General features: G+C 40.1%; 1 protein-coding gene and 1 pseudogene across 1 annotated transcript; both read right to left on the reverse strand.

Annotated features, from left to right (window-relative positions):
• Nucleotides 1-663: 663 nt before the first annotated feature.
• On the reverse strand, nucleotides 664-7,713 carry LOC136229686 (cytochrome P450 71B10-like; annotated as a pseudogene).
• A 4,500-nt stretch (nucleotides 7,714-12,213) lies between these two features.
• LOC136229687 (cytochrome P450 71B36-like) lies at nucleotides 12,214-14,508 on the reverse strand. The gene is made up of 3 exons (XM_066018596.1): nucleotides 14,247-14,508; nucleotides 12,931-13,553; nucleotides 12,214-12,834 (listed from the first exon to the last, which is right to left on the reverse strand). Exons 1-3 carry the CDS (start codon nucleotides 14,506-14,508, stop codon nucleotides 12,214-12,216), a joined length of 1,506 nt encoding a protein of 501 aa, XP_065874668.1.
• Between the last annotated feature and the right edge of the window lie 351 nt (nucleotides 14,509-14,859).

Raw genomic sequence — 14,859 nt, forward strand, 5'->3', positions numbered from 1 at the left:
GAGATTTTAATGAATCCATAACCTACGAGGTATTGAATTAGAAAAAGTGAGCCGCGACGGCACATCCAAGAATCATAGAATGTGATCGAGAAATGCTAACTTTCATAGCATAAAGATGAAGGTGAACATCTTGGGTGAGAGCCAGAATAAGAGATGTGTGATCGAGAAACAATAAGAGAAAATATGAAGGAGAACGTGTTGGGTGCAATTTTGATAGAAAAAGAGTTCGAGGTTTAGGGTTTACGGTTGAGCTTCAAATCAAGTTTGGGGCCGAACGGTGCCAGAATGCCCCAGAGCGCCCAGAAACTGCCCAACAAGTTCCAGTAGTGCCCCCAACAGCTCTAACTTAGGTTGCCCTAGATTTTTCTAGAAGCTTTCTAGATTGGTTGGAAGCCTATAAACAGAGGTTAAGATCATTTGGAGAGGCATCACAAGCCACTCAAACTCTCTCAAAGCATTCTTGTAATTGTATTGTAACACATTCCTTTGTAATACAATAATTATTCCTCACTCTTGTGCATTTAACTTTGCTAAATTTATTTGCTAAGGCAATTATCAATTGCTAAGGTGAATGGGGGAAGGCTGACTAGTAATGGGAGAGGAATTACTAGTGCCGCATGGATAATAATTTACAATAATCCCTTGAATTTCCATTAATGTTACTTAATATGTTCTCTGAAAACACGAATAATGGTTCTGCCTCTGTGCACCTCTCTGTGGGATACTAATGGCTGGACAGATTCTTCTGCCAGCCCCAAATGGCAAGAGCTCGAAATTCCCGTCCTTTATAGTCAATAGAGCTACCATCAAATCTTTCAGGATAAAACTGCTCCGGTTCCTGCCAGTATTTCGGATCTCGTCCTATTACCCAGACATTTACTTGGATCGTTGTCTTAGGATCGATATCGGAACCATTGATTTTACAGCGAGAAATGGTTTCTCTTGTCACCAAAAGAGGGACTGCAGGGTGCATTCTGAAAGTTTCTTTTATTACCATTTTCAGATATTGAAGCTTGTCAAGATCATTTTCGCTTACTCTTCCTTTGTTTCCGACATGGTTTCTAACTTCTTCTTGCACTTTCTGCAAGACTCTTGGATTCCTTACAAGCTCTGCCATTGCCCAATTCAAAGTAATTGCAATAGTATCTGTGCCAGCTAGAAATAAATTCTGATGGATGAAGCAAATTAAGAGTCATTTCAGAATGATAATGTTGATCATAAATGGAAATTAAGTTAGTAAACATACCAGGAGGACTCCTTTAATGTTATTCTTGGTGAATTCAGAATTTCCGAGTTGAGCTTGTTCTTCCTTTACTCGTAGTAGAACATCGATAATGTCATCGTGCTCCTTTTTCCTTCCAGGTTTAAGGTGATCATCAATTACATATTCAAAGAAACTATCTAATTCATGAAACACTCTTTCGGTCCTGGCATGATGACTAGTTATCCAGTCTATGATCCATCCTGCAAATGGGAACAATTCAGCATTGGAGAAACTTCCTGTCACAGCAATAGCCTCGTGAACCACTTGATAAAATATATCTCTCTCGAAGCTAGTCCCCCGAGAATTGATCCCAAAAGATATCCTATATGTGATACTCGCAGAAAGAGCTGAAAACATAGCACTAAGGTCAATAGGAGTTTCAGTAGCAGAGATTGAATTGACAAGCAATTCAACTTCTTCTTCTCTAACAAACTGAAAAGATTGGACCCTCTTAACGCTAAAGAGGTTTAAAACAATCAGTTTTTTCATGTATCTCCAGTGATCACCGTATGGTGTTAAAGCCACATCCAAGAAATTGTAAGAAAACCTGGCAGCTCCAGCTAAACAAGGTCTGCTGCAACAAGCAAGATCATGAACTTTTAAGACATCTCTTACAGCCTCAACAGAGGAGACATGATACAGATTGAAAACGATAAATGGAGGTTTTAATCGTAAAACCAACAAATAGTTTCTTCTCTAGCTAAACTAGAAGGAGTGAATCCCAATAACAAGGCATAAACCTCGGCTCTCAAAGAGAATAATGTTTGATTGATAAAAGTTGCCTCATCCTTACAAAATGAGGGTTTAAATACTTCCCCTTAAAGATAAGTAAAGGACAAGGACTACCCTTACTAGGGTTACAATATGGTTAACAACTACAGGTACGGAGCGTCAGGGTTGTTAGGGAATTCCTTCGGGAGGAAGTAACCTAGAGATCCGCCCAGGGTAGTTGTTGATACGCCTCCTGGCGTACGCCTAGATCCGCCCTGTTCGTGTGTCCTGGGGATCCGCCCTCTTCGGTACAACCTTAGTGGGTTTAGTGTTTAAGGATCCGCCAGAGCGCGCGTGATCAGTACTATCAGTTAGGATGTCCGCATCATTCTCTCCTTCTTTAAAAGATCTCGGCGCTGATTCGTATTTATTGAACTCCAGCGGACCATCGGGCTTCCACGGGCTAAGATCACGGATGTTGAACGCTGGGGAGATTTTTCCGAGCCAATTCGGCAATGCTATATGGTAGGCATTGGCATTTATCTTCTTGATGATCTTATATGGTCCATATTTCCTAGGCTGAAGCTTACTGCTGGTGGCACTGGCGAGTCTCTCTTTGCCCAAATATACCATAACCTCATCCCCAACTTCAAACTGTAGGTCCCTGCAATGCTCATCCGCCTTCGCCTTTAATTTCTGGTTTCTCTCTTCAAGGGTCCCTCTCACCTCTTGGTGCATCTGTACATAATCTTTGGCCAGCTGGTTGGCAGTCACATTTCCCTTAGGAAGATGGGCTATATCGAGGACGTGATTAGGGGTCTTTGTGTATACTACTTCAAATGGAGATCTCCCGGTTCCCGAATGTACAGAGCCATTGTAGGCGAACTCAGCTTGGGCTAGAACCACATCCCACATCCTGGGTTTATCCTTACACTTGCTGCGCAGTAAGTTTCCCAAGGTTCTATTGACCACTTCTGTTTGTCCGTCTGTTTGAGGGTGGGCGGTGGTACTAAACTTCAGGGACGTATCGAACAAAGCCCACAATGTCCGCCAGAAGTGACTGAGGAACTTCGTATCACGATCCGAGACAATGCTCTTAGGTACGCCATGTAGCCTGACAATCTCTTTGAAGAATAGCTTAGCAGTCGCTGAGGCATCATTGGTCTTGCGACATGGTATGAAGTGAGCCATCTTTGAAAACCGATCAACCACGACAAAGATGGAATCCATGCCCCTCTGAGTTCTGGGTAATCCTAGGACGAAGTCCATGGACAGATCCTCCCATATGGTCCCTGGCACAGGCAAAGGTAACTGCAAGCCTACATTTGTAGTGCACCCCTTAGCGGTCTGGCAAACATAACATCGCTCTACTAAGTAGGCAACATCTCTCCTCATCTTAGGCCAGAAATAGCGGGAACTCACTGCTCCATATGTCTTATCTCGCCCAAAATTCCCTCCCAGGGATCCGCCATGTAGATCCCGAACAACCTTCTTGCGAATGGAAGTGCAAGGTAGGCAAAGCTGGTTGACCCTCATGAGATACTCATCCATCAGGTGATACGCTCCATCTCCATGCTGGTTCTTACATTTTTCCTAGATACTACCAAAATCGGGATCCGCCAAGTATTCGCCTCGGATGTGTTCAAAACAATCGGTCTCCAGGTTTACCGTCTTGATTAGTGACACCCTTCGACTCAAGGCGTCCGCCACCTTGTTCTGTTTTCCAGCCTTATGGATAAGCTTATAAGGGAACTTATCTATAAAGGCGGACCACCGGGCATGCATGGAGCTTCGAAGTTGTTTCTGACTTCCCAGGTACTTGAGAGCTTGATGGTCAGTGTAGAGGATGAATTCTTTTCCCAACAAGTAATGCTCCCATACTTTCAACGCCCTCACTACAGCATAAAACTCTTGATCATAGGTTGCCCACTTTTGCCATGCCTCACAGAGCTTCTCACTGAAGTATGCAATGGGCCTCTTTTCTTGCATCAAGACACCACCAATCCCAACTCCACTGGCATCACACTCAACTTCGAACAGTTTATCAAAATTGGGATACGCCAGCACTGGCGCTGTACTCAGCTTTTCCTTGATCAAGGCGAAGCTCTCTTCTTGGGCGTCCGCCCACTCGAACCCCCTTCCTTTCTTCAAACATTCTGTCAACGGGGCCACTATGGAACTGAAGTTCTTAATGAATCTGCGATAAAACGTTGCTAGCCTATGAAAACTCCTGATATCACCCACGTTCCTCGGAGTGGGCCATTCTCGGATGGCTCTTACCTTCTCCCCATCAACTTGGACCCCATCGCCACTAACCACAAACCCGAGGAAAACCAGACTTTCCATGACGAAATCACACTTCTTAGTGTTGGCATATAGCTGGTGTTTCCTTAATAGGTCAAACACTATCCGTAAGTGCTCCACATGCTCCACCAAGATCTCGCTATGAATCAGGATGTCATCAAAATACACAACTACAAATTTTCCAATCACGGGGCGAAGCACCTAATTCATCAACCTCATAAAAGTACTGGGGGCGTTGGTCATCCCAAATGGCATAACTAACCATTCATACAACCCATCTCTCGTCTTGAAGGCGGTCTTCCACTCATCCCCAGATCGGATTCGTATCTGATGATAACCACTCCTGAGATCAATCTTGGAGAAGACCCGCGATCCGCCAAGTTGGTCCAACATGTCATCCAACCTTGGAATTGGGAACTTGTACTTGATGGTGATCTTGTTAATAGCCCTACTGTCAACACACATCCGCCAAGACCCATCCTTCTTCGGTGTAAGTAAAGCTGGAACGGCGCAAGGACTCATACTCTCCCTAACGTATCCCATCTCGATGAGTTCCTCCACTTTCTGTCTCATGATGTCATTCTCCTTTGGGCTCATTTGATAGTGTGGGAGGCTTGGTAAACTAGCCCCAGGCACAAGATCGATATGATGTTGGATGTCCCTCAAAGGTGGTAACCCACTTGGCAGTTCGTTAGGGAACAGATCCTGATATTCGCCAAGTAGGCGGGTCACTTCATTCGGCATCTCCCTTTCGTCCCTTTGGGCGGATTCGTGATTCGCCTTAACCATTACCACATACACCATTTGGCTCTCTTCACATTCGCTGACAAACGATTTGTGTGTAGGACAGACTACCAAAGTAGATTTCTCATCGGCCCTTGGCTCTCTCATCATTGGCGTAAGGACGAACTTCACCCCATTCTTCATAAATCTGTAAGTGTTCTCTCTTCCTGCATGGATGGCATCATTATCAAACTGCCAGGGTCGGCCCAACAATAGGTGGCAGGCATCCATATCGACCACATCACAACAGACTTCATCACTGTAATCACCAATCACAATAGGTACCCTGCATCTCTGGGTCACCCTAAGCTCGCCCACGTTTTTGATCCATCCCACTCTATAAGGGTCAGGATGCGCCTCCGCCAACAACCCAAACTTCTGAACGGCGCTGCTGCTCACAATGTTCTCTTGGCTCCCACTATCTATTATCACATTGCATCGCCCACCTTTCACAAGACAGCGGCTCCTGAATAGACGGTGCCTCTGATCTCCCTCTACCCGGCTGGAGACTAACAAACGTCGTACCACATGAACGGCGTATCTCTCTTCATCCGCCTCATCATCATCGTCTCCCAAGGGTTCACAGAATACTTCATCCCCTTCGTCATAGTCATCTTCATACCTCTCCACCATGTTGGCGCTCTTCCTCCTAGGACATTCGTTGGATCTATGGCCTGGCTCATTGCACCGAAAACATTTGAAAGGTGCTGGCCTCGCATACGGGTTGTTGCTTTTAGGTGGTATAGGTGCTTCCTTATATGGCCTAGTATCTCCAACAGATCCTCTTCCCATACTGTTAACCTTGGTCCCACTGGCACTCGCCACCTGCTTACCTTTGTCATAAGACCTCACGTTATCTCTTCCTCCAGGCGTATACTCAGTAGTGGCGGATCTCCTGGATCTCCCGGTCAGTTGGGATTCAGCCTTGAGGGCTAAATTCCTAGCATCTTGTACTCGAACCACCATCTGTGTGCCAATACGATCCTGGATGTTGTATCTCAACCCTTCTAGGTACCTAGAGGTCTTCTGGTTTTCAGTTTTAGACAAGTTGGCTCTCGCCGAAAGCCTTAAGAACTCAGAAGTATACTCATGGACACTTCGTGTCCCTTGAGAGCAGCCCCTGTAGGAGCTGTAAATATACTACTCATAATCCGGCGGTAAGAACCGCTCCCTTAACATTGCCTTCATCCGTAGCCAAGATCGAATCGGATCTCTGCCCCCTCTTCTTCTCTCTTCCCTCATCTGATCCCACCAAACTGATGCGCCACCCTTCAGGCGATACGCCACCAGCCTTACTTTCCTCTCATCAGGAATCCCAGCATACTCAAAGAAACGTTCAACTTCCGATAGCCAGTCTAAGAACCCCTCTATATCCAGCTCGCCTCCAAAAGACGGTAAGTCTATTTTTAGCTTAAAGGCATCATCTCTATCAAAGTTCCCTAAACCTGGGTATCCCCTAGCAACCTCCACACGTCGGTTGTCAACAGGCCCAACATCCCTCGTAGTTCTAACGGTATCATCATTCCCGATACCCTCAAAGTCATCACTATCACTATCAGCGTTATGCACAAGGACAAAGTTGGGTCTTCTTACCTCAGGATCCCTAGGACCCATTTGTGGAAGCTGTTGTTCAGGGACTCCTTCCTTTCTCTGGGTTGATCCTCCCGCGGTTGGTCGAATTAGAGCCAGAACCTCCAGTTTGAAGTTTTCTAGGGAGGTGGCTAGCTCTAGGAACCGTTGGTCGGTTTGCCTCTACCGCTCATGGCTGGATTGGATCTGCTCCACGAGGTGCTCCCTCAGCTCCTCATACCTCCGGTCACTGGTTTCCATGGAATCTTGCAGTTGTCGGGGTTGAACCATTGCCAAAAGAAGTTTCGGGTCAGGAAACGATTGGCTCTGATACCAACTGATACAGATTGAAAACGATAAATGGAGGTTTTAATCGTAAAACCAACAAAGAGTTTCTTCTCTAGCTAAACTAGAAGGAGTGAATCCCAATAACAAGACATAAACCTCGGCTCTCAAAGAGAATAATGTTTGATTGATAAAAGTTGCCTCATCCTTACAAAATGAGGGTTTAAATACTTCCCCTTAAAGATAAGTAAATGACAAGGACTACCCTTACTAGGGTTATAATATGGTTAACAACTAAAGGGTAAAATGGGGAATACGCCCCGACAAGCGGTACACAGGTACAGGTACGGAGCGTCAGGGTTGTTGGGGAATTCCTTCGGGAGGAAGTAACCTAGAGATCCGTCCAGGGTAGTTGTTGATACGCCTCCTGGCGTACGCCTAGATCCGCCATGTTCGTGTGTCCTGGGGATCCGCCCTCTTCGGTACAACCTTCGTGGGTTTAGTGTTTAAGGATCCGCCAGAGCGCGCGTGATCAGTACTATCAGTTAGGATGTCCGCATCAAGACAACAAGAACCGGGATTTGACCGAGTCGAACGAGCATAACAGGACCATATTTCTTGGAAAGATGAGAATAAGATTGGTGAAGCAATTGGCTAAGTTGGTGCCAATTGCCTAAGATTGGAAGCGTGGAAGGGCTTGGAGGGAGTTTCTTATTCTGTTTATTGTTTTTAAAGATGAGATATAAAGGCAGGAGTAAAAGAAGAGAAAGCCATATAAATGGAGCATAAGCAGCCATTTGATTGTTTGCTTTGCATATTCTGATTGATGTTTGGATTTATAGTGTTACTTTTGATTAGTAAGTTGTGATGATAAATTCAATCTTATTCACTCAAAGCCAAAAATAAAAAAGCCTATGTCACATCCGTGTCTAAATTTCTAGAATTTATATTTTGATATTAGTAGATATTATATATTATTGGATGTGTGAAGTTAATTTGGTGTTATAGGAAAAGTTTGAAGTTAATTTGATGGTTTTATATGTAAATTAAAAGTTTAGGGTAATTTTTAAAAGATTATAGAAAGATGAAGGATCAAATCTGATATTTATCGAATTTGGAATATAAATCCCAAATTCCTGCCAACTTCCACCATCTTCTTTCTTTTTCTTTTCTGATTTTGATTTGCCTCTTCGTCGTTTTTCGGCCGTTTCTCCACCGTTTCTTTGATTCACGGAGATTCGACCGTCCGAATCACTTGAAATTCAAAACATAGCATCCTTATGTATAGATCTAAGTCCTAATTGAAGGATTTTTGAGTTTCGGTGGTGTTTGGAAGGAAACGTTTTAGACAGAATTTAGCGGCTTATCGATCGGGTGTATTTTGTTCAATTTATAGCCAAGGTAAGTAACTATCAACTATATTTTGAGTTTTATATATATATATATATATATATATATATATATATATATATATATATATAATCAAAGAAGTTTCAGAAATTGATATTTTAGAGTTATGCAGGAACTTTGTAAAATTGAGGTTTTTCCTGATTTTGCTTTTTATTGTGAAATTACGGTTCAAATGAAGCTATTGATTATGCTTCTATGTGAATTTCAGATTTTACTTGATTATGTTAATTTAAGGCTTAATTTGATTGATTTACATATATACATATATGTTTTTGGTTTCAAAATATATATATATATATATATATTGAATAAAATGAATTTGATGATTTCTTACTAATTGTTTTGGATTGAGAAATCTGTTGCGGTTATTGTTGTTATTATTTTAGATTGAAGTCCAAATATGATTTTTATGATACAAAATGGCTAATTGAAGCCAAATGATTTTTGGTTATGAAATAGTTTGGAATTTGATTGTGAAAGGATATTTGAGCATGTTATGATTTTATGATTTTATATCCATCGAGAGTTATCCGGATCGGTGGTTTTATATTTGAAGACCATGTTCAGTGAGGGACATGGCCTGTGTACACAGTCTGAAGACCATATGAGATAGGCAATGTTAAGAGACGTCTCGACTATATATGTGGTTATGGATTGATACTTAAGGGGAGAAATTCGAGGATGGATACAATGTTTTAAGTTCATTTGGATTATGTTTTCGGTTATGATTTACAAAATATTTATTTGACTACAAGTTGGTTTGATGAAACGTTTATTTGTTTTGATTCATTTTGACAAGATGCGTTATATATATAAAATTATATGAACTTTGGTTTTGAGTATATTTTATAAGGTTTTAATTAAATCTCTTTCTAAAGGTATATATGTAGCTATTTTAAGTAAAGTTGGTTTTTATAGTTGATAGTTTCTTATTGAGATTTTTGTCTCACGTTTTTTTAAAATTTTTTAATGTTTTTAGGTGATAAAGTATAGGATATAGAGAAGGTTACCGACCGATTAGGCGAAGTTTGGAAGTTTGATGCTTATTGTTAGAATTATGGTTAGAACTTTGGTATTTCAATTGTAATATATTGGAATTGGTAAATATATGTTGAGGTCCTTGGTAAATATTATGATCTTTCTATTTCACGTCCGATGCCGATTGAGGTCGTTTAGGGTCGGGTGTGACAGCCTAAGCCTAAAACTTGGATCAGCCTATGAAAAAACAATAGCAAGCATATGCTTATTTTGTTTCTGTTATGACACACACCCCTTTTTCTTTGAGCTACAGCTTGGAATAGGGTGAGGCCTAATTTTCTCAACAGTTTTCATCGTCTCCTTTCTCTGGGATAATTGGCAACTTTATTTTGTCAAAAAAAACCAATTGAGTTAAAATGTTTAAACTGATAATTAGTATTTATATTATCATTATAATGTTTGGTTAACAAATTAAAAAAAAATAGTGAATGTAATTATTATTATATTACTTATGTTTGTTGTGCCAAATGTAGTTAGAAACTTCAATTATTTTCAAATTTTCATATGTATGGGAACATCACCCATATATGATCGATTAAAAACTTGTTAGTTTTTTTTGTTGGTTTTTCCATTTTCACATTTTTCTGTTTTTTGCATTTTTTTGTGTTTTTCACGTTTTCCTCATCTTTCATGTTTTTTCTAATTTTTTGGTTTGATGTGTTTCATGTTTTTTCACATTTTTCCATTTTTTCTATTTGTCCTATTTTGGTGTTTTTCCGTTTTCACATTTTCCCCGTTCTTTGCATTTTTCATGTTTTCTCATTTTATGTTTTACCGTTTAATAAGAATTGTAGATAATAAAGTGTAAAGAAAAATTGAGTGATGTAATTGTAATTCCATTACGACAAAAACAATATACTAATGCAAACATAGTAATGAACATTCCATTACAACGTTCATTACAGGGTATCAAACACAGTATCTAAGGGTTATGATTCAGTTGGCAAGGGTAAGCTCAATTTGTAAAAAGAGGTCTTCATTGTGAATGAGGGGATTTGGCAGGTTATTTTAAAAGTTCAATAGGCAAGTTTAAGCCAATAACATGTGAATATGCAGTAACCCAAATAACATGTCATTTTGATGAGGGGATTTTCGAAAAAGAATACTTGAAAGCTGAACCCTGAATGAACACACTAGTAAGTTTGTTCCTAATTCCCCAATTTCTTCCAAATCGAATTGAATTTTCAAAGTCCCTCCTCCAATCTGCTCCACTTCCTTAGGTATTTTCTATGTGCCTCCTCCTTTATCTCTTCTCTAATCTGGTGTTTTTATCTACTCCAGTTTTTACTTCCATTTTTCTTTGTTTTCTTCAATTGTTTGAGTTCTCGGAAATCTACTCAACTCAAATTTATTCAGCATTAATCAATGCATGTAATTAGTTTTAAATGGGTTGCTTTGTCAAGGTTAGGTTAAGTTGAGTTGGATTAGGACCACAATCTGTTGGATTCAACATCTAATTTAGTCTTAATAGCTCTGAAAGTGAACTGTTTACCATTAAACATAATTCCATTTCTTCTCTTTTTTATTTCTATTTTCTGTCTTGCAGCCAACTGGTGAAAATGGTGCTACTCGGGATCCAGTAAGCATTGTAAGGCATCAGGTTTCTGCAAGTTAGGCATCCAACAAATTTACCTATAAATTGCTTCTAGTTTTATGTTTTTGGCTTAGGATTACTTCTTGCTACGTCATTGATAACTGCTAACAGCACAATTTTGTGGTTACAACTTAGTATGAGTTGATAAAGATGAGGCATGTGCACATTTACACCAGGCTCCTGAATTCTCAAATGTTATGTATGAATAAATGCATGATAATATAAAAATCGGAAAGAATAATCGATGGAATTGTAGATTTCCAGTCTTCTAACTTACATAATGTCGAAAAAAAACATTGTTCCATTGCTCAAAACTCAATAACACTACAAGCAGACAATGATTGACCCACATGGGATAAGGTTCAAATTTGACCCACTTAACACAACTCGGACTTTTACCTAAGTCTAGAGGTGAAGGTAGGGGCACAGGTGCCGCCGCACCTAAGGTCGTCGGTTTCCGCCTCTTATAGGCATCGTTTCGCCCCTGCCAATGGGATAAGATTGTGCTTTGTTTTATCCCAGTTCAGGCTAAGACGTCTTTTTTACCTGGGTAGGGGGAAAAAATTAAGCCATGGGTTGGGTTTATTTTTTACTCTCCGAGCATTCAAAGGCTCTGCCACTGCCTATGCATAAAACTGCTCTACTTTGGAAACGTTGAGGACAAATTTTTTATCTTCCCAAAAATGTTAGGAACAAATTCGGAGCTTATCCAGATCTACATATATGGAAACTACAAAGAAAAAAACTTATCATTATTAATATTATGTAATGACATGTGATTAAAGCATCATAAGCTTGGAAAACGAACAAGATCCTTTGGAAATCTGCTAACAGAATTCATCTCAAATTTATTAAAGATCATAACCCCAAAGAAATTAAGGTGGCATAATTAATTACTGTATAAGGTACAAAGTTAGCCATGTGGTTAGTGGAGGAGAGAAGATTTAGCTTCCACGTACAAAGCACTGCAATATATTGTACTAGATGGTACAATTTAAAGAATTATTAACGAAAGATAGGTTTTTTTCATTTGCAATTTCATGTTCTGGTCACCTTCCTCTAGTGTTATGGCCACTCAATAAGACTTGAAATTGCAATTCTTATGTTAATGAAAAAAACTCATCTTCCATTAGTGAGCTTTGAAATTGCAGCGTTTGATAAAAGGTTGGTTTAAGATTGCATTGTTTTTTATGTAGAGGTCAAATATGTTCTCTACAAATAACCACAAGACTAAATGTACACCTTATTCCCTTAATTACTGAAGATGCTTTATCGGAACAAGGATGAGAGGTGTCTTTTTATCAATAATAGCAAGACTAACACCAACTTTCTCTTCCATGTTCATGTCTTCTTTCCTCATTCCCTCTGGAAATTTCCAATCAAACAAGTATAAAAGGTTTGCGAGTACGTATTCTATTGTTATGGTTGCCATATGTATCCCCGGACACATTCTTCTGCCTGCCCCAAATGGCAACAACTCAAAATTCTGTCCTCTATAGTCAATAGAGCTATCAGCAAATCTTTCAGGATATAACTTCTCCGGCTCCTTCCAGTATGTCGGATCTCGTCCGATTGCCCAGACATTGACTTGGATCATTGTCTTAGGATCAACATCATAACCATTGATTTTGCAATGAGAAATGGTTTCTCTAGGCAGCAGAAGAGGGCCAACAGGGTGCATTCTGAAAGTTTCTTTTATTACCATTTTCAGATATTGAAGCTTGTCAAGGTCACTTTCGCTTACTTTTCCTTTGTTTCCAACGTGCTTTCTAACTTCATCTTGAACTTTCCCCAACACTCTTGGATTCCTGACAAGCTCTGCCATTGCCCAATTCAAAGTAATTGCAGCAGTATCTGTGCCAGGTGAAAGTAAATTCTGATGGAAAAATATTTGCAGAATGAATGAAGCAAATTAAGAGTCATTTCAGAATGAAAACTGTGACCATAAGTGGAAAGATAGTTAGTAGCATACCATGAGGACTGCTTTAATGTTATTTTTAGTAAAGTCAGCAGTTCCGAGTTGAGCTTGCTCTTCCTTTACTCGTAGTAGAACATCGATTATGTCATCGCGCTCCTTTTTCCTTCCAGGTTTAAGGTGATCATTTATTGCATGTTCGAAGAAACTGTCTAATTCATGAAATGCTCTTATGGTCTCGGCATGATTACCGGTTATCCGGTCTATGATCCATCCTGCAAATGGGAATAATTCAGCCATGGAAAAGCTTCCTGCCACAGCATGAGTTTCGTGAACCACTTGATGAAATTTGTCTCTGTCCAAGTTAGTCCCCCGATCGACCCCGAAAGACATCCTATATGTGATATTCGCCACAAGAGCAAACAACTTTTCAGTAAGATCAATAGGAGTTTCAGTCGCGGAGATTGAATTGACAAGCAATTCAACTTCTTCTTCTCTAAGAAACTGAAAAGATTGGACCCTCTTAAGACTAAAGAGGTTTAAAACAATCAGTTTCTTCATGTGTCTCCAATGATCACCGTATGGCGCTAAAGCCACATCCAAGAAATTGTAAGAAAGTCTGTCAGCTCCGGCTAAATAAGGTCTGCTGCAACAAGAAAGATCATTAACTTTTAAGACATCTCTTGCAGCCAGGGGCGGATCTAGGGGGGGTAAGGGAGGGTCTCCCGACCCTCCGACCCTCCGGAACACCCTTGACGAATAGTGGTCCAGTCCCGAGAAGCCCCCCCAAAATAGTTAAAATTAATACTTGTAATGTAGAATGTAATTATATAACATGAAACTAAGTTTGCATAGTTGGTTGTAGTGATAATTAAAGGTATCTCTATATCCAAGTGGTCTTGTGTTCAAATCTCTCTCTTCACTTTTTATCTCATTTTAATTTTTTCCCTTAAACCTCATTCTCCTTTAAAAATATTAAATATCATTTTTAATCATTATTAATCTCATTCTCCTTTATTATTTTTAATTATATTTTTTAGTTACAAAATTCATGACCGAGAAAACAATTTGATGAATAATTTCTCCAATTGACCAAACTTGTCAACGTTAGGGATAAAATTGCTCTTGGCTGCCAATATTAAGGGTAAAATTGCACCATTTTATACGTTAGAGGTAAAATTATTCTTACTTCATATTGAATCTCAGTTGTTTTGTACCTTAATTTTTCCAATTATGATCAAATTTACCCTTATATTATCAAAAATTTGAAAATTTCGATTTGACTACTATGAATCAAAGCCTTAAGTCATTATTAAAAAAAAAAATCTTTATGCAATTGAGCCCCTCCGGACCTTGAGCTCTAGCTCCGCCACTGCTTGCAGCCTCAGCAGAGGAGACAACAAGAACTGGGATTTGACCTAGTCGAAGGAGCATGACAGGGCCATATTTCTTGGAAAGCTGACAATAAGATTGGTGAATCAATTGGCCAAGTTGGTGCCAATTTCCTAAGATTGGAAGCGTGGAAGGGGTTGGAGGTAGTTGCTTATTCTGTTTTTTCTTTTTAAAGGTGAGATATAGAGGCGGGATTAAAAGAAGAGAAAGCCAGATAAACGGAGCATAAGGTGGTTTGGCCATGTGAGACGTAGAGCGCTTGATGCGCCGGTTAGGAGAACCGAAGAGTGGCAAAGGGATGTAGTGGTGAGGGGTAGGGGAAGACCTAAGCAAACTTGGAGGAGGGTGATCGAGAGTGATATGAGTTTATTGGGAATTGAGGAAAATATGGTAGTGGATAGGACGGAGTGGAGGGAGCGAATCTGTGTCGCTGACACGACTTGATTTTCACGGTTTTATATGATGGTTCATGTTAGCCGACCCCGAATCATTTCGGGACTAAGGCTTTGTTGTTGTTGTTGTTGTTGTTGTAGGTCTTTTTTTCTTGTTCTCCATACAAATAGCTTCTTCTTCTAAATTGGATTTCCTCTTCTA

The sequence above is a fragment of the Euphorbia lathyris genome, chromosome 5, assembly GCF_963576675.1.
Source record: "Euphorbia lathyris chromosome 5, ddEupLath1.1, whole genome shotgun sequence".
NCBI classification, from domain to species: Eukaryota; Viridiplantae; Streptophyta; class Magnoliopsida; order Malpighiales; family Euphorbiaceae; genus Euphorbia; species Euphorbia lathyris.